This window comes from Cibotium barometz, chromosome 29 (assembly GCF_041138505.1).
Source record: "Cibotium barometz isolate CiBa-2024 chromosome 29, ASM4113850v1, whole genome shotgun sequence".
NCBI lineage: Eukaryota > Viridiplantae > Streptophyta > Polypodiopsida > Cyatheales > Cibotiaceae > Cibotium > Cibotium barometz.
Window position 1 is genome coordinate 29,653,606 of NC_141074.1, and position 24,472 is coordinate 29,678,077.

The 24,472-nt window shown below is 45.5% G+C and overlaps 1 protein-coding gene across 6 annotated transcripts in view; it reads right to left on the reverse strand.

Annotated features, from left to right (window-relative positions):
- Window positions 1-364: 364 nt before the first annotated feature.
- LOC147622025 (protein transport protein SEC23 E-like) overlaps window positions 365-24,472 on the reverse strand; it is a 54,896-nt gene continuing 30,788 nt past the window's right edge. The window contains exons 3-13 of one of the 6 annotated variants that reach the window (XM_086823091.1): window positions 22,652-22,813; window positions 3,575-3,717; window positions 3,232-3,307; window positions 2,971-3,143; window positions 2,773-2,854; window positions 2,583-2,660; window positions 2,063-2,221; window positions 1,706-1,969; window positions 1,517-1,621; window positions 1,231-1,380; window positions 365-756 (exon numbers count right to left, since the gene is read on the reverse strand). In XM_086823091.1, the coding sequence (XP_086679217.1) occupies window positions 1,234-1,380; window positions 1,517-1,621; window positions 1,706-1,969; window positions 2,063-2,221; window positions 2,583-2,660; window positions 2,773-2,854; window positions 2,971-3,143; window positions 3,232-3,307; window positions 3,575-3,717; window positions 22,652-22,813 (1,389 nt within the window). In that variant the 3' untranslated portion in view covers window positions 365-756; window positions 1,231-1,233. Of the gene's footprint in view, window positions 836-880; window positions 1,381-1,516; window positions 1,622-1,705; window positions 1,970-2,062; window positions 2,225-2,582; window positions 2,661-2,772; window positions 2,855-2,970; window positions 3,144-3,231; window positions 3,308-3,574; window positions 3,718-22,651; window positions 22,814-24,472 lie in introns of those variants that run through there. The other 5 variants (XM_086823088.1, XM_086823090.1, XM_086823089.1 and 2 more) reach the window with 5 other exon arrangements.

Below are 24,472 nucleotides of genomic sequence, written 5' to 3' on the forward strand. Positions count from 1 at the left end.
ATACACAAGACCCCAACAAGAGATTGTACTAATTAGGTTGAAATAATTATCTATTTCGATGAACTTCAAATGCAATAGCTGTTCATAACAACAAACCAACAAGAGATTGTAATAATTATCTATTTCAATGAACTTCAAATGCAATAGCTGTTCATAACAACAAATTTTCATCCATGATTGCATAGTGCCACTCACAACAAACATACCATAACATCTACATCAACATCCCTCTTCATGCATGACTTCGACTGCATTTCATACTTCTCATCATATCGAGCTTTTAGAAATACAAAATACATGGAATTAAAAATGTTTATGATCATGCACTTTGAGAGAGAGAGAGAGAGAGAGAGAGAGAGAGAGATTTTCTTAACGTCTAGGAAATACCCAAAGGTTCTATTTGACCAAAAGATAGTACATATGTTCCATGAGTGGAATAAATGTCAATCAAAAGAAAGAACCTAACCCAAAGGAGTACTGTGCAGACCCATATGTACAAAAAACTCGTGTGTATCCAAAACAAAAGAAATTCCCAAAAGAGCGAATCCTACATTCTCATCTCATAGGCAGATACACGACTTCCACATCCATTGCTTGTGTCAGTGCAGCTCCATGTCTCTAATCTGGAGCGGGTCAGGATCTCTGCAGAACACCCGGGGCAGGCCGGGTGGGTCGGTGGTGGGTGGGCGGGCACCCGCGGGGAGAGAGAGAGAGAGAGAGAGAGAGAGAGAGAGAGATGCCTGCTGAAACCTCACCCTGCATTAGTTATCGAAATGTGGCAATGAGCATGCGATCTATATCCAGCTAATGCTAACAAAACCTCCACAAAAAAGCCCTGCAAAAGCAAATTCAAGTTCCTATGACCAAAATATTATCACCATGACTCAAAGCAAGGACTTTCGATTACATCCTGACAATGAGCTGTAACATTCACCCTTAACCATTTGTATGTCAAAATAAAGCGGCTTAGTAGCCTTTGTAATTTTGCTATGTAGGCTGTTCTGCCGTGCATCTGCGGTAGTGAAAAAATCTACTCTAAAAGGTTAAGTCCTGCAAGAATACATTCTTCTACCAAAGGTTTTTAACAAGGACACAGGATTGTGGTAAAAGGACCTCTGAAAAAACACAAAAGCTCAATGGTGTGGCATCATCTGGCTTACCACCAAGGCACTCTCTATTCTATGTTAGTGACGTTGGAGGATTGTGGGCTTGATTGCACAAAAAGGTTACCTTCTAAGATTGCACTGCCAGTTTTTGGAGGTGCTCCATGAACACTTGAAAGCTTACATCATCTGTAAAGATGATGTCACCTCCACGTGCCACTCCATAGTTGGATTTGTGTGTAGCAGATGGATTCAGCTTTGCGAGCAGAAATCGGGCCTACATGTGTACAACAAAGAGTGATAGCACTAGACTTCAAGGAAGACTAACTGTTAAACTTGATCAAAGATAAGATTAAGCACGCACATGCATGCAAAGAGATCACAAGAATCAGAGCACATGGTTGGTGTAGTACCTGCGAGCTATGCTGATCACAAACTACCAAGCGGGGAACTGGAAAACGCTCCCTGATTGTAGCATCTGCATCATCACGAGGGGCCTGAAGCAGCTGAGCGAACACCTGTTGTGCATACACCAGTCACTAACTGACAATATGAGCTATCCACATTCTGAACTGCCAAACTTGTATGCACAAACACAGCACCTGATGTTCCGGCTGGTTTTGATATCCCTCATTACGCCATTGGACGATACTCATGCCATGGAAGATGACAATAGTGAAGTATGTGTCGAGAAGAAGGATGCGATCTGCAGCGATGGCAGCTACATCAAGCAAGGCGGGTTCCGGTGGTGAATTGAACGAATAAGATATAAGGGATGGTTGTATCATCACAACGGAGTTCAAAACATTCTCTCTGTTCAGCAGCATACGGTAGTATGCTGTTTCATCTGGGCTGTTATTGAATACCTGCCATAAGTAGTAGGTTAAGAACCTTAGTACAAATTGTAATAGCAAGATTGTCTTCAATAGGGATTTTAACTTGTCAACAAGGTAATATACCTGAACGAATTGTGATCGCCGAAGGTTAAACATGAACTGGGGGAAGATCGCCAATCTAGACGACAAGCTAAACGAGGATGGGTCATCTTTCCTATAGTCGCCGAACCTCGAGGCCACACGAATCAATGCTCTATCCAACCATCTTGTTGCATCAAACTCCTCCTGCATCATTCATGAAAGAGCACTGTTGTCTCCATAAGACACAACTAAGCTGGCACTTAATGATGAGGTTGGGCTAATGCTGAAGGGGTAAACATGTCTTAAGAGTTATAATTAATGAGTTAGTGTGAAGCATGGCCGTCAAAACTTGGCATTGGCAAGGTCCCAACCCCATTGTCATGTTTTTGCCTCGGACAAGTCATTGCCATTCCCATTGAGACATTTGCATTCCAACTTACCAGCCATGCATTCAACGCCAATGACAACAATGTTGGAGAGCATTGGTTGGAAGTAACCCTACTGCATGGCATGATGACATGGCACTGGGATTACAAACGCCAGTACAAAAAAATGTCGGTACCTCCATTTCCATCTTCAAAGAAGCTAAGCGCGCCATGATTACTGCTGAGGTTTCTTGGTCAAAACCTGAAACAAGTTCCTGTATACTTCATGACAACAACAAATCAGAAAAAGCTGCCTTTGACTCCTATTGAAATTAAATCATCTTTTTCTTATAAGCTAAGGACTCCATGGTACATGTCCCTTCATACCTCCGTATTTTGTGCACCATCAACCCACCGTCTGGCTATGGTTGTTGAGCGCATTCGCATCTTGCCATCACTATGCTGATAGCTTTAAATAGACAAATACCAAAAGAATGAGAGTTGGAGATTCAAATACCAACGCTATCAAAGCCACTAAAACTCTGAACAGCAGACTTGGAGCAAAACAGCTTTGAGTATGCTCACTAGGTTAAAAATTGAAAGAAAAATTGTTGTGCGCCTGGGGAAACTGCATCTGATAATTCCTTTGGAACAACTTCAAAGAAAAGGGACAACGAGGTGTTTCTGTCCAGTCCACTCATCTTCCACGCTGTCGTGTTGCCTTGTCCTATGACAGTATCAGAGCTAGACAAGCCTTTCTGCACCACAATAATGCAGCAGAAAGGCATGAAGAATACTCATGAGGTTGCAATTCCACTCTAAATGTAAGTTATAGGGGCCACAAACCTTTTCTAATGAAGCACAAGGTCCAATGATACCCTGGACCTTCAAATCTCGCGAACAGTTCACCTCAAAAATGCCACTGCCAGAAGAAAAACCAAAGTTGACTTCTATTGGTACACCACTGAAATTTGAATACCCTTCTATACATACATGTCAACCCAGACTCCCCGCCAGGACACCCAGTCAAGGCGTTGGACGGGCAATCTGGCTGATGGTCAGCCATTTTGGGCGAGGCCCACGGGGGGCTGTTAGTGTGAAACCAGCATTAAATAACAGCATGCATACATACACCCTTATTATTAAGACTTATTGACCAGAGACACTCAAAGAAGCAGAGAGAGCCTACTTAAAGGATAGGCCCAGCCCAGAATCACCAGTTTCAAAAACACGCGTGAATGACTCTCTGAAAACTGGATGACCAAAGCTCTCTGCCAGTACAATAAGTCCACCTGATCTCTCTATAGCAACCTTGATTTCTGCTACTCCAACCTGTCCAAGTCAAAAAATTCACTCTAAGGTGCAATGGGTCAAGCACTTAAATGGAATGAAAACAACCACCTCCAAATTTAAAAATAAATAAACAGACCCCAATGCCACATGTGACATCATCATGCCATGTCATATGGTTCATCTGTTGACACTCTTTGCCTTCAAAAAGCATTCAATGGTCTCTCTCTCTGATTCAGCCAAGGGACTCCAGGGGCACTTGGATGCATTGCGCTCCTGTTCTGTGAGCAGCGGGATCCTGTGGTTAACTTCGGGAAGACCAAGGTGATGATCTTTAACACCTCTCACCCAGTGGCATCCAGACATCATTTCACCTACCTGGGAGATCCCATGGATATAGTCACATCTTACATATATCTAGGAGCCACTTTTTTTTTTCTAGAAAAAAGATCCTTCTATTAGTGAACAGAAAACAGCCTCAAAAGGATGGAAGGGGGGCAGCGCGCAAGTGAGAGGGATGGAGAGGACAGGCAGGAGGCGGAAGGGGGCAGCGCGCAAGCAAAGGGGGTGGAGAGGGCGATGGCGGGCAGGAGGGGGGAGAGGTGCAATGTGCAGAGGGCAGGGGGGGGGGGGGGGGGGGGGGGGGTTGTGCTCACAGCTCGATGCGTGATGGATGGTTTCTCTTTTCTCTAAAACAGACACAATTATTACCAACTTTCTATCTGGGAGTCACTTTCACTGGCACGATGTTCAACATGTGCCCTGCAGCCCAGGCTGGACTGACAAGAGGCTATGCAGCCCTGGACTGACAAGAGGCTATGCAGCCCTGGCCCTCCCTGAGAAACAGTGTTTTCAGATACAATTCCAGGAACCTGGCACTAAGGGATGGCTCTTCGCCACCTTGGTAATCCATGCAGTGATGTATGGAGCCCCTTCTAGAGGAGGATTAAGAGGATTCAGATCATGACGTCTTCCTGCATGATCCAAAGCAAACAATCAGTACCACACCCTATTATCTTGGCAAAGTTCGGGGCAACCACCATGCTGGTAGATGCACTTTTCCAGACGGTGACATATATGCAGCGCCTCCATACCCTGGAAAACATGGTTTTAAAAGAAAACCCCATAGATTAAAATGCTTCCCAAGTATTAGAGGGGTTGGGAAGTAGATTACCATTTATAAAAAACACCATTGTTTAAGTTTACCCTTGGTTTTTGGCTTGATTCTTTAGGGAAATGTGAAGCCCTTAAAGAAAAAGCTTGGCCACCAAGTAAAAGAGAGTAATCTCCAAGAGAAGAAGAGGATTAATAAAGCTCCAAAGCTTCACAATAATATAAATATAATAAACTAAAAATTACACTAGCATATAGTTACTCCAATATGAAAATACATAGGAATGGGGGTCTATTTATAGGTGAGGGAGCCACCAACCAAGTCCAACTAGAATCTAGAGTCTTTTTCTCACCCGGGCATTTGTCAGAATCCCAAAACGTGTGCATAGAAAATCTTAATCCATACATAGCATCATGGCAAAATGCATAGGCAGTACAAGAGAAGTGGTGCCAAAGAGTAAGCACTCTACCGGCTGGCACCAGATACATCCAGAATATGATGAAAACAAGTAAAACAAATGCCTGAGACTTCAATCTCAGTCTTCCAAGAGTCCTTCGAGCATAGCCATACTCTACTAGTACGTGATCACACCCTCTAGCAGTAGAGCTGTCCCAAATAACCAGCAGTGAAAACCTGAGCTCTGGCCACCTGAAGGTTCCACCCTGAGAACCATAGGCCTCACGTAGGTATAAACACTGTTTGCCTTCGATTTCATTGCGAAGAACCCTGCTGAATTAGACTGTACAGCCCTATTTTCAGCCCAAAATATTGCCAGACAGGTCACCCCAAGCGTAGAGAAGGGTGTCTTGTTGATTGCCTCGAGTTCAAGGCCTTTGGAGCATCAGAAACCACCCCCTATCCGCCAGTTGACCAGCCCCATAGATGAACCACAAGCAGTCGCCTGCACTAGAAGAGAGAGAAAGAAAGCGCATGTGGTCTGCAACCTCCATAGGAGCAAGTGATCAGCCTTTATGCAGCCCTGGAAGCAGTCAACCAGCTCCAACAGTGCTGGCCAGAATGCAAACAGACACCTGTCAAAACCCTAGAGTGTCCTGCACACCAGAAACTGCTAGAAGTAGGTGCCTAGCTGGTCTTGGCTTCTCTCTCCCAGATTAGCAACTCGTGGAGCTAATATTGCAATTTGCATGTAGAGTGTCCACCTTTTGAGTAATGGCCAAGTTTCATTAAAAATTGGTCCAAATGATGTGAACACTCTATAAACTGTCTGCCCAAATTTAAGTGTATGTGGACACTTTATAAACTCTCCGCCCAAATTTATGTGTATGTGAAACACCTGAGCTCATAAACCTTAGTATAATAAAATTTAAGTTGTAAATTGAGTTTGAGGTCGCTTACCACTTGCAAAATACATAAGACCACTACCTCAGTCCCAAGCAAGTGTGCACACATGCGTCCACAAGGTTTTCCAGGTGGTTGCAGGAATCGCACAGGCGGCTGCAGGACAGGAGGCACAGGGCTAACAACCGAGAGGCTTCTTTCTCTCTTTTGGTTTTGGAAAAAGCACAAGCTGTTTGCTGTGGGAAAACAGCCCTGGTTTAGGCACCGTGCTTGGATGATGTATCTGTGGGTTTCTCATGGAAACAGAACATTGGTTCTCGAGAGGAAATAGGACTTTAGTTTTGGGGAAACAGGCCTATGTTGTATGGGATATAGGTCTTTGGTTTCAAGTGGAAACAAGTCCTTGGTTTCATCAGGGAACATGTCTTTGCCATTTGGATTCATGGAAACATGTTTTTTTTTGGTTTCTCTAGGAGATGGGTCACATGCAGGCAGTGGATACAGGAATGGATACATGTTTGGTACAGCCTTGCTGCTGATTGGACAGGGGTCGGGAATCCATAACTGAGATGGATAGTACCCTTGGAAGGCAGAGAGGGATGGAACAAGTGTGTCGACTGTATGGTATGTTGTGCTGTGATGTGAGTTCTCTTTTGGGAAACAGTTTGGAGTCTTTGTTGTGATGCAGGAGCAATGGATGTGTCAGGGTGTGATGCTGTCCATAGGGTGAGAGGCTATGGATGGTTGTGGCAGCTTTGACCGAGGGAGAAAGCTTCTGTGTACAGGACTCATGTGAAAGAGCCTTTTGATGTGAACAATAGTTGGAATTGTTTGTGGATGCTGATTGAACAAGAAGCCATGATGCAGGGTCTTTCCAGGCTTCAGGAGTTCTACTATGACAGCTGAGTTTCCAGCCTTATTGTAATGAAAGCTCTTATAATCTATTAAAGAAATATTGCAAGGGACGCCACTGCGTTTTGGGGCCAATCGGTGTTCGTGTACTATTTGCAAGAGTACTCTAGCTCCCCCTATTTCTTTTCCTTTTCTAGGTCTTCAAAGGTGTTGAAGTGTTTTGTGTGCCAGTTTGTTTTGCACCGCCCTTTGGTCTACTGAAGGCCGGTTTCAAGGTTCCGTTGCCGGGGCATCGTCGACTTTCTCAAGGAGGCGAGCCCGTGGTTGCTCTAGCCAGGACAATCGCCAACTTTCCTAAGGGGGCGAGCTCGTGGTTGTCTCATGAGAGTCACATCAAAAGCTTCAACATGTGGAAAATGAAAAGGAAGTGCAAGAGGCAATGCAGGACTGTGTGTCTTTGCCTGTATGAGGTGAAGAGAAAAGCTAAAGATGAAGCTTTCGAGAAAAGACACCAAGGACAAGAAGTAGTCAGCCAGGAACAAGAAGCAGTTGAAGTGTTTAGCAGTAGTGATCTACTATGCTTCATGGGTTCGGAAGGCAGCTTCTTTCTATGTTTAGCAGTGGTGATCTACTATGCTTCATCGGGGACTTGTGCTTACCACTTGGGTGGAGTGCAAGCAGGCTTTGGGTGCCTGTGGATGTATCAGATGAGGCTCAACCGGAAGTGGAGGAACTTGATGAGGTTCTCATTCTTGAGCAGATACTGGCACACAAGGAAATAAAGGTATGAGGTAAAGTTTCCCGTCGTCGTCTTGTGAAGTTCAAGAACTATTCACCGATGGATGCGAAGTGGATGGAGGAGAGTGACTTAGCAGATTCACCTCAGGTATTGCAGCTTTATCTTGATGCCTTTGAGCTGGAGCCGACTCTTGCTATGGCTCATTCAAGTTCAGCAGAGCATAGGTCTGGAGCATTGCCTGATGCTCAAGAGGGGATACAACTCCGCTCCCTTGTTACAAATAGGCTTGGATGTCATCTCGGCCAGGAACAAGAAGCAGTTGAAGTGTTTAGCAGTAGTGATCTACTATGCTTCATGGGTTCGGAAGGCAGCTTCTTTCTATGTTTAGCAGTGGTGATCTACTATGCGTCATCGGGGACTTGTGCTTACCACTTGGATGGAGTGCAAGCAGGCTTTGGGTGCCTATGGATGTATCAGATGAGGCTCAACCGGAAGAACTTGATGAGGTTCTTATTCTCGAGCAGATACTAGCACACAAGGAAAGAAAGGTATGAGGTAAAGTTTCCCGTCGTCGTCTTGTGAAGTTCAAGAACTATTCACCGATGGATGCGAAGTGGATGGAGGAGGGTGACTTAGCAGATTCACCTCAGGTATTGCAGCTTTATCTTGATGCCTTTGAGTTGGAGCCGACTCTTGCTACGGCTCATTCAGGTTCAGTAGAGCATAGGTCTGGAGCATTGCCTGATGCTCAAGAGGGGGTACGACTCCGCTCCCTTGTTACAGACAAGCTTGGATGTCATCTAGAGGTCACTTGGTGCAACTTTGTCTCACCCGAAGGTACTGACAGCTGACAGTACATTTGCTTATGGGACTTCTATGATATTGTGTACTAGTCACATGAGATGGTAAAGTTGAGCGGCCGCACCATGAACTATAACTGCAACTATGGATGACTCTCTCTACACCTATGGTTAACAGAGATGGTTTTTGCCTTTGGAGCTAATGTATGACTGAGGAAGATTGGGACATCGATCTTTGTCATATGGTTCTGGCTGTTCTTGACCACAGGGTTGGTCAATTGGATATTGAGATGGATGCTATTTTGTGGAGCTAGTCTCCTTTGGAATGGCATGGTTTGGTTGAGCTCAAAGTCTGTAGCAACCTGAGCTAACATTTCGAGACTATGGAGGGCTTAAGTCTTGCGAGCAGTCCTAGAGTTGGTTTGGTTCATGGATATATGGATCGAACTCTACTACCTACACTTTCAGAGGTATTATTGTATTCTAGTGCCATTGGATCCTGGTACCCTTGAGAATACATTGGGAATACTCCGGATTGTGTTGTGTGAGGCATGTATGTTCGTATCGTGTGAGGCATGTATGTTCGGATTGTGTTGTGTGAGGTATGGTTTGGTTGAGCTCAAAGTTTGCAGCAACCCGAGCTAACATTTTGAGACTATGGAGGACATAAGTCTTGCGAGCAGTCCTAGAGTTGGTTTGGTTCATGGATATATGGATCGAACTCTACTTCCTACACTTTCTGAGGTATTATTGTATTCTAGTGCCATTGGATCCTGGTACCCTTGAGAATACATTCGGAATACTCCGCATTGTGTTGTGTGAGGCATGTATGTTCGTATGATACACCAAGTACTTTACTATGTTCATGGTGTACCACTAGTTGTGGGTCCTACGGGATAGCCATACGAAAGTACATATGTGGAAAGTACATAGTGGATGTATTGTTTGTATGGATTGAGTGCTTTCATATGCTCATGATGTACCATCAGTTGTGGGTCCTACGGGATAGCCATGGGCATAAGGCTTGCGAGCATCCCTTAGACTGTTACTTTAGAGTGGGTAAAGCATCTTGAGGAGCATATTGCTTGAGAATGCATATGTGTGTCATATGTGGAATGACGCATGGTAACACAGGTTATGTGTTTCCACTTGGTTTTAGACTTTTGCTGCAGGTTTTGAAGGAACAAGCAAGAGTTGTTTGTCACTCTGACATGACAGTGTGGCCATATTGTGCAGGATGACTGTTTCATCATATTGGCACAATCGTGGGCAAGTACTTTTGTCATATGAGGCGTCTTTGCTCATTGGAAGCTTTACTGTGCCGTTGAGTGCAATCGAGGACGCTTGCCATTTTTCAAGAGGGGGGTATGTTACGGCCCTGTGTTTTTCTCGACATTATGCAAGTGTGCACAGGAACATGGTGGACAGTATGGACGGCATCAGTTTGGGGCAATAACTTCATGGACATATTAGTACAACTTTTGGGGTCAAAGGTGACTCTAGGAATTTTTAAGGTCTCTTTTCATTACCCCATGTGGGGGAGGGGACAAAGGCATCAGTTTGGGGCAATAACTTCATGGACATATTAGTACAACTTTTGGGGTCAAAGGTGACTCTAGGAATTTTTAAGGTCTCTTTTCATTACCCCATGTGGGGGAGGGGACAAAGGTTTTATTTTAAAACCTTTTAAAATAAAAGAAACCCCCCCCCCCTCTTTTTTTTGAAAGGAATCATGGCCCCTAAGCTATTATTGGGACCTATAGTTTTTTTGGAGAAAATCGAGCTGCAGCTACACGCCTCTGGGACTGGTGGAAAAACAGTCGGGCTGCACATGTTTTCTCTCCTCCCTTAGCTATTGGCGAGCTGCAGATGGTTGCAGGAGGGGAGGCGCAGGACTACAGGTCTCTCTCTCTCTCTCTCTCTCGCCTGTGGGCTTGCTTCGCTGTTCGCCGCCCTCTCGCCCGCCCCACATTCTGTTCGCTTCTCTGTCTTCGCCCCCTTTCGCCACCCACCATTGCACAATCTCTCTCTTCGCTGTTTCGCTTCACTGTCCCCTGTTCGCTTCACGCCTCTGTGCGTAGCTGCCCTCTCTATTCGCTACTGCCGCCCACTTCGCTTCTGCGTCACTGCCAAGCTGGCGCTATCCCGTAGGACTCCACTTTCCACCCACCCTTGCTCAGGCCCCCAAGGCAGCAACATAACTCTCTCTCTCTCTCTCCTCCCTAAGTGCTCGATAGCTTATATCATGACATTCAATGCTACCAATCTAGTCCATATATATATATATAGTGATATTGAATGCCTATGAGCCTATGGGAAGGGCTGCAGAGTAATTTCGAGGAATGGCCCCGAGTCTCCAAGAGAAACTCGAGGCCCTCGAGACGGCAATGAAGGCACTAATCAAGGAGAACAAGAAGACATCTGATTCCAACCTCAATGAGGTGGAGAACAAACTACACCGGCACATCATGGCCCTCGAAGCACGGGTCACGGACCTTGAACAAGAGAACACAGCACTCAAGGAGGAGGTGAGTGCATTGAAAGTGGAACTGGTAGCCGTCAAGAACATCGAGAAGGAAGAAGGGGAGATCAATGACAACACTTCTGATAGACACACATCAGAGCCCAGAGAGAGGGCTACCTCAAGTAGAGGGATTCTAGTGGGAGTCAGCATACAGGAGGACCACACGCCAGGGTACCTTGAGAGGGTCGGGGGGAGTAGCAATTCTATTCAAACGGGAGCTACAGGGGAGACTGAGAGTGGTAGCACGGGATCCAGAGGCCAGATACATGTGGATCAACTTACAGCTCTCACAGGACACGGTTATATACATAGCCCTATGTTACTTTCCTCCATCAGGATCCTCCTATGTCATTACATGATGATGGATTTATAGAGAGGCCTAGATACATGGAGGGCTTTTTAAATTTTACACCACGGCTCCCGAGTGGCTATTGGTCAGCTTAGAGTTTCATCACATCGATTGGAGATCGAGACTGGCAAAGCAGCACGGATCCCCCGAGAGGAGAGGGTATGCAGATTGTGCAGAGAGGAGGTGGAGAGTGAGGAGCATTATGTATGCAGATGCAGAGCATATACAGCCATCAAAGAGAGATATCCCATTTTATTCAGAGAGCCACATTCCCTACGCCAGATCTTTGAGGCAGCAGACCAGCGCATACTGGGGAGATTCATTCTAGACATACAGCGTCACAGAGAGACATCATTACAGGCTCAGACAACTCCAAAGGGGGGGACGACAGACACAGATTACTACATTTTTTCAGAGATCCATCCCACTCCCAGCCCCTACACAGCAGGGAATTACTCTCCAGAGAGCAGAGACACTCAGAGCCCGCAGGAGACAGAGGACACCTGGCTTGGCGGACACCACGCCTATACCAGAGAGAGATGACAGAGATCAGAGCTCAGTTTCACAGAGAGGGTGCGTAACGACTGGCTCGCTTCAGAGCAGACCCAGGCATGTTCTTCAGGGAGCTGTGGACACCCCCTTCATTGATGTATACCATTTTATACCCCCAGTATGGTACAGGATGGAGCTAGCTAGGTTGCATATCATGATTGTATACTCCATGCATATAGCTTTGCATTCTCCAAGTAGTAGAGCTCCATCCCCTCCCCCACTCATTGTACTTATTGCACACCCAGATTCAGCTTTTTAGTTCAGTACTTTTTCATTTTGTTGGGATGACAAAGGATACCCCACACAGGTACACTGATTTGTCTCATAGGCCGAGTTCGGTCTTTTGGAAGACATTAATAAAATCTCTCTCTCTCTCTCTCTCTCTCTCTCTCTCTCTCTCTCTCTGCGCTCATGGCATGACGTCGCGCAAACCCCCCCCTCCCTGCTCGCGCTCCGCGCTGGTGGTCTCTCCCGCCCGCGCTGCTCTGTGCTGCCCGCCGCCCTTGCTCTGTGCACCGCGCTACCGTGTGAGTTTGCCTCCGTTTTCCCGCCGCCCTTGCTCTGTGATGTCCTGGGTGTTGTGCTGCGCCTTCTCTGCCCGTGCTGCCGTGTGAGTTCGCCTCCGTTTTCCTGCCGCCCTTGCTCTATGCTGTCCTGGGTGTCGTGCTGCGCCTTCTCTGCCCGCACTGCCGTGTGAGTTCACATCCGTTTTCCCACCTGCCCTTGCTCAAGCCCCCAAGGCAACAACTAGGGGGAAATAGCCACAATGAACCTACAAGAGCTGGAGGCATACATCAAGACAGTGGAGGACAGCATCAAGAAGTTACTGGGTGAACAAAAGAAGGTGCTGGACACGGTGTGAGTGGGATGGCCCCTCTTATGAAACATTGCGCACTACTGAGCTTCGCAAGGACCAACTGGCTGTGGAGATGGAGATGGAGCCTCTCAAGGCCACTTGGGCAAAGTATGGCTATACTTTGCTTGGTGATGGATGGACAGATGTGCGGAAGAGAAATGTGTACAACATTCTTGTGTCCTCCTACAAAGGCACAATGTTCATTCGTGCTATAGATGCATCGGTACCAGGGACAGTCGTTGCAAGGGAGTTCATTATGTCCCACATAAGCCAGGCAATCACTGAAATTGGCCCCGATAACATTGTGCAGGTGATCACGGACAATGGGTCCAATTGTGTATCCATGGGCAAGATGTTAGAGGAGGAGTTCCCCAAGATTGTGTGGACACCTTGTGCAGCACACAGCCTTGACTTGATGATTGAGGATGTGGGGAAGCTTGATTGGGTGAGCCATGTATTTTCAGCTGCATCTAGCATGGTGAACTTTGTCACAAAGAGGCCAAAGGTTTTGAGCATGTACAGGGCCAATAGTGATCTTGAGCTTCTAAAGCCCTCCAAAACTCGGTTTGCATATATGTTTATTGTGGTGGAGAGACTAGTGAGAGTGCAACATGGCTTATTGCGCACTGTTGTGTGTCGTGAATGGACAGCATGGGAGGACAAGGACGAGCCCAAGTCTATAGCATTCTCTCGTATGGTCATGAGAGATACTTGGTGGCAGGATGCAGAGGGACTTGTGAAGGCACTTCAGCCCATGTATAGTGTCCTTCGGCTCACAGACATGGAGGGGATTACCATTGGGCTGCTTTATGAGTTCATGGAAAGAATTGGTGAAGCTCTCAATGATTGCACTACCTTGTCGCCTGACAGGTGTGCACCCTTGGGCTTTAACTTTAGTCTTTGAGTCTTTCTTTTGAGTCTTCCTATAAGCTATTTTATAAATCTTGATCTCTTATGTATATCACATGTAGAGTTCAAGATATTAAGGAGGTCTGGAATCGGCGTTGGGATTGGTTTCATAGGCCAATCCATGCTGTTGCTCACATTTTGCATCTCCTTTGGAGGAATGAGGAGCTAGAGTCAGGATGGACGGAGTACATTACCAAGTTGGTGGGACTGGGAGGTGATATACAGCTTATGAGAAAGCTCGAGGATGAGCTTCTCATTTACCGCAACGGTAGCCATATGTTTGGGCGAGCTACTGCATTGCTCAGGGAGACACAGTTGGAGCCAATGTCTTGGTGGAAGAAATACGGTATTGGGACACCCAACTTGGTAAGGTTCTTGATTCTTGAATCTTCTTTGTCTCCTATTCTTTCAAAATCTACATTCAAATGCTACTCTCTTTTTGACTCTAACTTAACATTCTTTTTTGTACAATGTAGAGACAGATTGCATTGAGAAATCTCCCAGGATTGCAGTTCAGGGCCTTGTGAGAGGAACTGGAGTACATGGGCTCTTTTTCACATCTCCACAGCACAATTGGAGAGGCTTGTCTTTTATCATTGCAATCTTCGATTGCTAGAGCAAAAGGGTCATCCCATTGAGCCTCGCCAAGTGAATCCAGATAAGATTGATATCATAAAGTGCAAGGAGATTCCGAACATTCCTCAGGAGGAGAGAGACATCTATTCTATGCTCTATGAGGAGATCATGGCTCCGGTCGCACTATACGATCTTCTCGAGAGGCTAGTACTAGTGGTGCATCTGCACCTCTAGAGGAGGAGGCATTTGAGGACTCGGCTATCAACAATGACCCTGAGAGTGAGGCTGCAGAGGCAGAAGATGCAGATGAGGATGAGCATGAGGATGAGGATGCAGATAACAGCTAGCAGCTGCCAGCATCATTTTATTTGGACATGTTATTTAGTTTGAACTTTGGACATGTTATTTATTTTGATCTTGGATTTTGAGTCATGACTCATCACCCATGTGGTGATCCTTTTGATTTTTGTTTAGTGATTTCTATTTAGTCATCACCCACGTGATTTGTGATATCATCATATCTTACATGTATTTTGTTTTTATTGAAATGAATTCAATGTGGTCTCTTATAAGTTATGTCAACAGTTTTTTCTTTTGTATATTTCAAGTTAAAAATATACATGCTTTTTCTATTTTGTATGAAACCTTTTTGTACCCATTTCTTACCTTTTATGAAACGTTTCAAAACGTATGAAACCCGTTTCATACCTGCCGTTTCAGAAACACCTGGCAACATTGATCAGCACATAGGTCTCCATGAGCACTTAGGGCACATAAGCATCATGGTCATGGACTGTGGTCAGCAGCCGACAAGGTCTAGTCAACCAGCCGACAGCATTTGTTGGCATTTATGGCAGTCGTGAGGTCCCACACACCAGCCGACAGCAGAAGGTTCAGCTGACTCAGCATATATCTCAGTGGTGGGCATATTAGCAGCAACCGCCTGCAGTACAAGTACCCGACCAGTAGCATTTACCCATATAAAAGGGCATCGCATCATTTCAGTCATAAATCATCTGATAGTTCCAGCATATTCTATGTTTCCTTCCTAGGGAAGCAAAGGGAAGACAGCAGATCAGCATATTCAGCAGCATACAGTTCATCTTCCTACCTCCTACATAGAGGAAAGCCGGCATTTAAGGGTGGACCTCAGCATTGGAGAAAGGATCAGTCTTTCATCATCAACATTCAGCATCTCTCTCTCATCCCGAGAAGGATATTCTTTAGGACAGCATCATAGATTTGTTTAGATCTCATTGTAAGCGCATTCATTTAATATAGTTGCATTGCATTGCATTGACACCTTTGTCTATTTCTTTAGTATTATTAAGTGCAGTTTAGTTTAGTCTAAGGTTGTTTTACTACAACGGCCAACATGACCTTTTTTCGGTCGGATCAATGAATAGCAACAAAATAAGAAATAAACTGATGAAGCCATGAATGAACAACATTTGCATCAAGCTTACCCCATCATACTTACTGAACTCTATCTTCTCCGGGAGTGCCGGTGGCCTAGGCGGCGGTGGTGTTCATGAGAAGCCTTCCTTCATGGTACTAAGGCGCGCAGCATCAATCCTCATCCTTCTTGGCCTTCTCGGCCTCTCGTTGACAGTAGGTCATGAGACGGAAGCTCGCAACACCTCCATCTCCATGAGGCGTCATCCTTCAGCCTCTTGTGCCTGAGCCAAGAGAGCAACTCCTTGATCACAAGGGAAGCCAATGACACTTGGCCTTAGTTGTGAGGGAACCCTACAGCAGCTCCATCTCCATGGCACGTTGGTACCGTTTGTCCTCCGGATCTCCTTTGTGCTTGGGCTGCAAAGCTGGAAGTAGTCATTGAAGTGTGGACTGAAGCATAGATTGCGTCATAGCCATGTAGGTATTCATGGCGGGGAAAACACTAAAGGATTGCTGTAGAGACACAGGAGACTCTGGCTGCTCCCTGGCCGGTATATTTTGGAGCAGACCACAATCTGTACATTAATTTGCAGCAGCTGCAGGGCTGTGTTTTTCTGATGAAGCTGCTGAATAATGTGCGTTAATGGGCTGAGAACTAATGTGCACAATGCTGACCTGGTCGCCCTCTTGTATGGTGCGTTCATCTCCCTTGCTTGCCATTGATGCTGAGAGTACAACTCCACAAGATGATGGCTATCGAGATGACTTCTTTGGCCTCAAGTCAGTCCTATATATAGGCATCCAAAGGGCTAGGGTTGGCACAGGTTGCCTCAAAAGGTGTGCCCTTAAGTCACTTTAGATAGATACATACCTAGATGAATCCACGAACATGCCCAAATTCACCTTTTAGGAAAGTGCATGTTATATACTCATGGTAGTCAACCCACAAGACTATATAACTATCAACTCCATTATGCATAGTATGGACTAGATACTACAACATCCCCACTAACGTCATCAATGCCCAATGGTGGGTGTAGAACTCTGTATCAAGATATGATCTCACACACGCACTCCACACACACACACACACACACACACACATAAGAGCAAATATTCACACAAAGCCCTTCGTACTGAGTTTCTGTCAAACCTCCGAGAATGCAGGGCAGACTCAGCCATAATGAAGCCTAGCACTAAGGGAAGTAGCAAATAGCAAGAATTAGTACAACAAATAAGTAGTTGATAGGGCAAATGCACCACTAAAGATAGAAAGAATAAGCACAATATCAACTGGCCACAACTCGGACGAAAACAGAATAAGCACAATATCAACTGGCCGCAACTCGGACGAAAACTTCACAATGTGAAATCTGCATGTCCGCTAATACGGCTAAATTATATACCTAGATGAATCTAGGAACATGCCCAAATTCACCTTTTAGGAAAGTGCATGTTATATACTCATGGTAGTCAACCCACAAGACTATAGAACTATCAACTCCATTATGCATAGTATGGACTAGATACTACGACATCCCCACTAACGTCATCAGTGCCCAATAGTGGGTGTAGAACTCTGTATCAAGATATGCTCTCACACCGCACTCCACACACACACACACACACACATAAGAGCATATATTCACACACAGCCCTTCGTACTGAGTTTCTGTCAAACCTCCGGAGATGCAGGGCAGACTCAGCCATAATGAAGCCTAGCACTAAGGGAAGTAGCAAATAGAAAGAATTAGTCCAGCAAATAAGTAGTTGATAGGGCAAATGTGTTAGCACTTTCATCCCCAGTTTCTGCTCTTTTATGGTGCCCATTTGGTCCCCTTTTGTATGGCCCTTGCTTGTGCACTGGCCACCTCTTTTTACTATTTTTCTGGGATTTTTCCCAGCCATTCTGGCATTTTTCCAGTCGGCCGTGTCCAACAGCTCCAATCGGCCTGTTTATGAGCTCCAGTCAGCCAGCACTTCCCCACTATAAATAGTGGGTGCTGGCCTCTCATTTTTCATTCAGTCTTGTACATATTTTGATCCCTCACTTATGAGACTAACAGTGTCTCTTGCTTGGGACTGTTTTGGTTCAGTATATTCAGCATAGTTTGCTCCATATCTCTTTCTCTCTCTCTTGCACTCTCTGTTCAGCACATTCTAGTGCCACTCTGCTTCCGCTCTATGCACTCTTTCATGGTATCATCGCTCCCAGTTTAGCAACCTTTCTGCTGCCCCAGATTCAGCCCTGTTTTCAGCACCTACTCCTCTGCGTTTTCTTCCAGATTCATAGCTTTTGCTGCTGCGTTTTCTGAACAGCACCCTGCTGGTCACTTTTCCTTCAGATTAGCTTCACCAATTCAGCCATCTGGCTCTTGTTGATCAGCGTTTCATTGCCCACTTGGAGATTGGACTGCAAGCGGCCTGTTTTCTACAGGACAGCACTTGTTCACTGCTGCGTTTTCCTCTCCAATGGCCCTTTCCCTTTGCAGAGGGGGCTTGTGGTGTTGCAGGCTTTGGTGGCACTCTGTGGAGGACACCTTTTCTTCAGAGTTTATGCATTTCTTGAGATTGAGCCCAAGCTTTTGTGATGGCTGCTCCCACTTCTCTTCATATGTTTGCTGAGTCTGCCAAATTGGATGGTTCCAACTACACCCTATGGAAGGTGAAGGTGAAATCGGCCTTACGTGGCATGGATCTCTGGGATTGGCTTGTTAAACCGGCCAATGCCACCCCTCCCACCCTCGCTTCCGGTGGTGTGACTCAGGCACAGATTGATATTTGGCAGTCGAATGATCGACGTGTTTTCTCCTTCCTGATGTTGAACTGTCACGATGCTGTTCTCTCTCATGTGCATACAGCAAATGCTGCACATGAAGTTTGGAAGGCTTTTGCAGATCTCTATGAGATTAAGTCTTCGGGTCGGATTTTGGCATTGGAAAAGCAACTTATGAACTTATCAGTTTCTGCGTTTCCATCTTTATCTGCTTTCATCTCGAAGATGAAAGATCTCCGGGACGAGCTTGCTGTTTGTGGCAAGGACATCTCCATAGAGGATATGGCTATTCGGCTGCTCTCCAAACTTCCAGAGAGGTTTGATGCATACTTTCAGTCTCTGGTTTCTTCTCCTCGTCCTGTTCCAGTTACTTGGGAGGAAGTTCTCCCCTCCGTTATGCAGATTGAGTCTCGCTTTGAGGAGCGGACTGGCACCTCCGGTGGCCCTGATGGAGCTTTGGCAGCACGAGATAAAGGGAAGACTCAACAAAACAAAGGAAAAGGGGGTTCTGACAAGAACTCCAAGGATTCCGATAAGGATAAAGACAACAAATCTTCAAAAGAATAAGGACATTGAATGTCATTATTGTGGCAAGAAGGGTCACAAGTCACCCCAATGTCACAAGAAGAAGTGTGATGAAGCAGCAAAGAACTCTCTTCCTCAACGGCGGTGTCTCAACCCAAGAAGGATGATGGAATTCTTCTCTTAGCAGGTACTCGACATATACTTGCTCTTGTGACTTCTCAGTCACGATCTTGGATTGTTGTGCTACTGCTCATATGACACCCCATCGAGATTGGTTCGAGGACTTCACTGCCAGATCAAGCGAGATCACTCTGGGTGATTCTTCTTCTGTGCCAGTGCATGGTCATGGCACTATCCCCATCTTCCGTTCTGACAAGGACAAGAGGTACTTCTCTGACGTTCTGTATATTCCAGATTTAGCTTTTAACCTTTTGTCAATGAGTGCTCTTACAGCTTAGGGTGTGGAGGTGATCTTTTCTCGTTATGAGATTACCATTCGTGATAAGACAACTAGTAGCATCTTGGCTCAGGGAGTCCAAGATAGTGGCCTCTACAAATTGACCGCTTTGCTTTCTTCTGGTGCTTCTTCTGTTCTTTGGCACGCTCGGTTTGGCCATTTGAGCTATCAGCTTCTGCAGCGAGCTTCGAAGGATGGGTTGGTTGATGGATTACCAACCATCAAGGCTCCGTCTTCTGCTTGTTCCTCTCGTTTATAGGGGAAGCAACACCGAGCCGTCTTTCCGAAGGAGGCGACACACAGATCTTCGACATCACTTGCTCTCATCTCATCACTTCTTTCCTCAAATATCCTCATTAGATCTCATCCACTCGCATTTACCCATATCCACATCTCATCACATCATTTTTCATTTCATCACTTCTTTCCTCAAATATCCTTATCAGATCTCATCCACTCGCATTTACCCTTATCAGATCTCATCCACTCGCATTTACCCATATCCACATCTCATCACATCAATTTATTCACATCTCATCCATTCAGACCACATCACATTCACTCACATCACATCTCATTCAGACCACATCACATTCACTCACATATATCTTATTCAGACGACATCACATTCACTCACATCACATCTCATTCACACCACATCACATTCACTCACATCACATCTATTCACATCCCATACCATTCATTCTCATCCCGATTCACATGCCATCACATTCATTCACATCCCTTATCACATCCCATACCATTCATTCTCATCCCGATTCACATGCCATCACATTCATTCACATCCCTTATCATTCATTCACATCCCGATTCACAAGCTATCACATTCATTCACATCCCTTATCATTCATTCAGATCCCGATTCACAGGCTATCACATTCATTCACATCCCTTATCATTCATTCACATCCCGATTCACAAGCTATCACATTCATTCACATCCCTTATCATTCATTCACATCCTGACTCACATGCCATCACATTCATTCAATACCGCGTCTTTGAGTAAGGCGTTGTACATGCTCGTGATGGTGGATGATTTTACCAGATATACTTGGGTTTTCTTTCTGAAGACCAAGGATGAGACTTTTCATCACTTCTGTGATTGGAAAGCCGAGGTGGAAAAAGAGACCGGTCACTCGGTCAAGGCTCTCAGGACCGATGGAGGGGATGAGTTCACATCCCAGGAGTTTCAGCAATATTGCAAGACACATGGCATTCGGAGACAGCTTACTACAGCATATACTCCATCACAGAATGGAGTTGTTGTTAGCACTTTCATCCCCAATTTTTGCTCTTTTATGGTGCCCATTTGGTCCCCTTTTGTATGGCCCTTGCTTGTGGGCTGGCCACCCCTTTTTCCTATTTTTCTGGGATTTTTCCCAGCCATTCTGGCATTTTTCCAGTCGGCCATGTCCAACAGCTCCAGTTGGCCTGTTTATGAGCTCCAGTCGGCCAGCACTTCCCCACTATAAATAGTGGGTGCTGGCCTCTCATTTTTCATTCAGTCTTGTACATATTTTGCTCCCTCACTTATGAGACTAACAGTGTCTCTTGCTTGGGACTGTTTTGGTTCAGTATATTCCGCATAGTTTGCTCCATATCTCTCTCTCTCTCTTTCACTCTCTGTTCAGCACATTCTAGTGCCACTCTGCTTCCGCTCTGTGCACTCTTTCAAAATGCACCGCTAAAGATAGAAAGAATAAGCACAATATCAACTGGCCGCAACTCGAACGAAAACTTCACAATGTGAAATCTGCATGTCCGCTAATACGGATGAATTAGATAGATGTAAAACTTCACTTTAGATAGATGCCCTACTTAGCCCCTCCTTTTGGTCTATTGTCCCAATCTGGTCCACCTTGAAGGGTGCCCATGGGCTTTCCACAGCCCCTAGCCCCTAAAAAGAACATCATTAGTAACCATGTAAGTGCATGGCTTTTCCACATGGCCAAACCTAATTGCTTGGGACTTACTTAACAATGACTTGGCCTTCTCAGACATACGACCAATGGTCTTGTACAACCATTACACCTTGCAAAGAGGGTTACAAAAGACTTGTGCCATAGGCATGACAAGACCAAACCTTAATAACCTAGATGGTGCTTAGGGACTCGTCCCTCGGACTAGGGCTCGCAACATGCTCAAGGCCCATCAGAAAATGGATCCTCTGTCCTAGATGAAGGAGAATGTCCACATGGCACCCTAGGACATGGTGTATGTGACATAGAGGTTTGACCTCTAGAGACCGAGTCCCCCCTCTTTTTTCAGTTAGACAACTTTTGTTACTTTCATTACATCCCACATTTACTCCATGGATACATCAAAGACATTTTGATACCTTAGATTCTCATGAATTTTATTTTCTTTTAGTTAGGTCACTTTTTTCATATCTACAGCTTCATGAATACATGTAACACTTTTGGTCTCATAGACCATTTGGTTTTTTGCAGACATCAGTATATCTTTCTTTCTATCTCTATTCAATGACTACGCAGACCAGAGATATGCCTTTCTTTTTTGTGTCAAAGGTCACGCAGTTTAGACGCACACTCATGCAACTGTCACCTGGCCAACATCACATTGCAAACTACTTTTCTACAGAAGAAGAACCTTCACTTACTAGTCATCGCCAAGCACACAATCCTGAGCCAACACTCCATACACATCAGACCATTATGAGAACAGATACAGGGCGAACCAATAGTCCCATTTGGGGTGCCCTCCTAGCAACCTCACAATGGCAAGCTAGATCCCAACATCTATATATGTGTACACACACACACATACCTGTGAGACCAAAATGATGTACATAGTGTCCATGAAATCTTGTCATGGGTGAGATTAGAAAAGGCAACAGTAAACTAAAACTGAAAACTGAAAGCTAAGATCTGAGAGAGAGAGAGAGAGAGAGAGAGAAGAAGAAGAAGAAGACTGTATTATCGTCCATTGTCCACTGGGGGCCAAATATGACCCATGGGACCAACAAAGAGAGAGAGAGAGAGAGAGAGAGAGAGAGAGATGTGTGTGTGCATGCGTGCGTGTGTGTGTGTGTGTGTGTGTTGGATTTTTTTTTTAAGGGAAGGGGGGGGGGTGCTGTTCTCAGAAATCCAATCGACACCGAAGATCAAAGTGACCAGTCAAGATTGAGAGTGAGAAAGACTTGTGGATCCAAGCTTCTTAGAATAGTTTCACATCAAAGCCCACAAAAAGCATCTAAAATACTTACTTGGTCCAGAGAACAAGCAAAGAGATCCAAAACATGCCCTTGGGTTACTAATTGCCTTGAAAGTGTCTCATAAAACTTCACAGCTTGTTCATAATGAGGAGCAGCATTTTTATCCAAGTCCTTGTGTGAACGAATAGGTTCAGACAAGTCTTTTGCCACTATCTGTCAAAAACCAAAAATGGATAAAATATGAACTCTTCCAGACACATCACCAACGCAACAGCCATTGTGTTTCATATTGATCATTCATTTGCACGTAACTGAGAACATGTAGCAGGATTTGCCCCACTAAAACCTAATAATTTTACTTGATTTGACAAACAGAATTTTGCACACTTGATCTTCTGAACAAACGAGCTGGAGCTCGCTTGCGGGTCACCTGACACCCCACCCCTCCCCCCTTTCCCCTTCCTTCGTTCATCGCCGCCACCTGCTCCCCTTCCTTCTTCCCACCTCCTTCCCCCGCCTTCCTCCTTCCTGCCTACTCCCCTTCGCCAGCCCCGCAACCTCCTCCTCATCGCTTCCCTCTCCGGGTGCCTCCCCTTCTTCACAAACCCCTCCAACCTTGCGCATTCTGACCGCCGCCCCCTCCTCCGCCTTCTGCTGGTCTCCACCTGTCACGTGCATGCACATGGACATGCTAATCCCAAGCTAATCCCTGATTTGCAGCAACTAAAAACATTAGGCCTTGGGGTAGTAACAGCTGTCAGAGGCTTGAGGAGGGCTAAAAGGTGGACCAAAATCCTGTCGGTCAGATTTATGAGGTCATGTATTTCCAGTCGGCAGCTTATATATTTACGAGTGTCCTTGGAACTGTGCACATTGTTGGTTCTCTCTCTCCAAGTGGAGACTGGTCATAGATTAGGCTTTTTGTTATCCTTTTGGGTAGGCCAAAGGCCACAGACATTGTACCCTTTTTGTACTCTATGAATATACGGAATATACAGCCATCTCTCTCACTCTATTCTCTATCTATGCTGATTGTTCTTGCACCAAGTGTTCCTATGCAGTGCTTAGGGCTGAACGAAGACTCCCAAAGGTTCCGCATGTGACATTGGTATCAAAGCATCAGGCTCAGCTAAGCTAAGTGCTGTTGGTGTCCCAGAGGAAGTGCAAAAGTCCAAGGAGAGAAATGTAGCACCTATCAAGACCCCCAAAAGCTGGTTGGTGTCCGGCAAACCCAAGGGTTCATGTTTGTGTTTAGAGACATGGCAAGAAGGCAAGTGGACAAAGTGGAACAAATGCACAGATCTCTACATCAGATTTGGAGCGGATTCAAAGACATAAGGCAAGGTTTTCGGCGAAAAGGTTGCTAGGAAGGGAAGGATGACTTTGTACCTGAGTTTAGTGAGTCTTTAGCAATCCTTTACACAGCATACATGAATTGAAAGATGTAGTCGAGACAACACCATATGGGGTCCCAATTACCCACTGAAGGGCCCCCCTTGCAAGCAAGAGTATTTGCTTTATTTCTTTTGGAGAACTGAATACAAGTTGAACTATGTCCACAAGACTGAGCGGAAAAACTGACTGACAGACCCCAAACACAAGGACAAAGTGACCATACGCTGGGCAGAACTGTGCATAAGCTATAGGCGACTGTGAAGCTATCTTTGGAGAGAATACACCGGCCCAAGACTAAGGGATGGTGCTCTGAGAACTCTGGGAAGAGGCTGAGCTTCGGATGCCTTGGGCTTGAGAGCACAAAGGATGCCAAAGTATGCAAAGGCAGGCTGCCTAAGCACACATGCTTGACTGAGAATGTAGACCTGAGTTTTATCTAATGATTTTAGACCCGACTAGGAGCATTGGTGCATATGT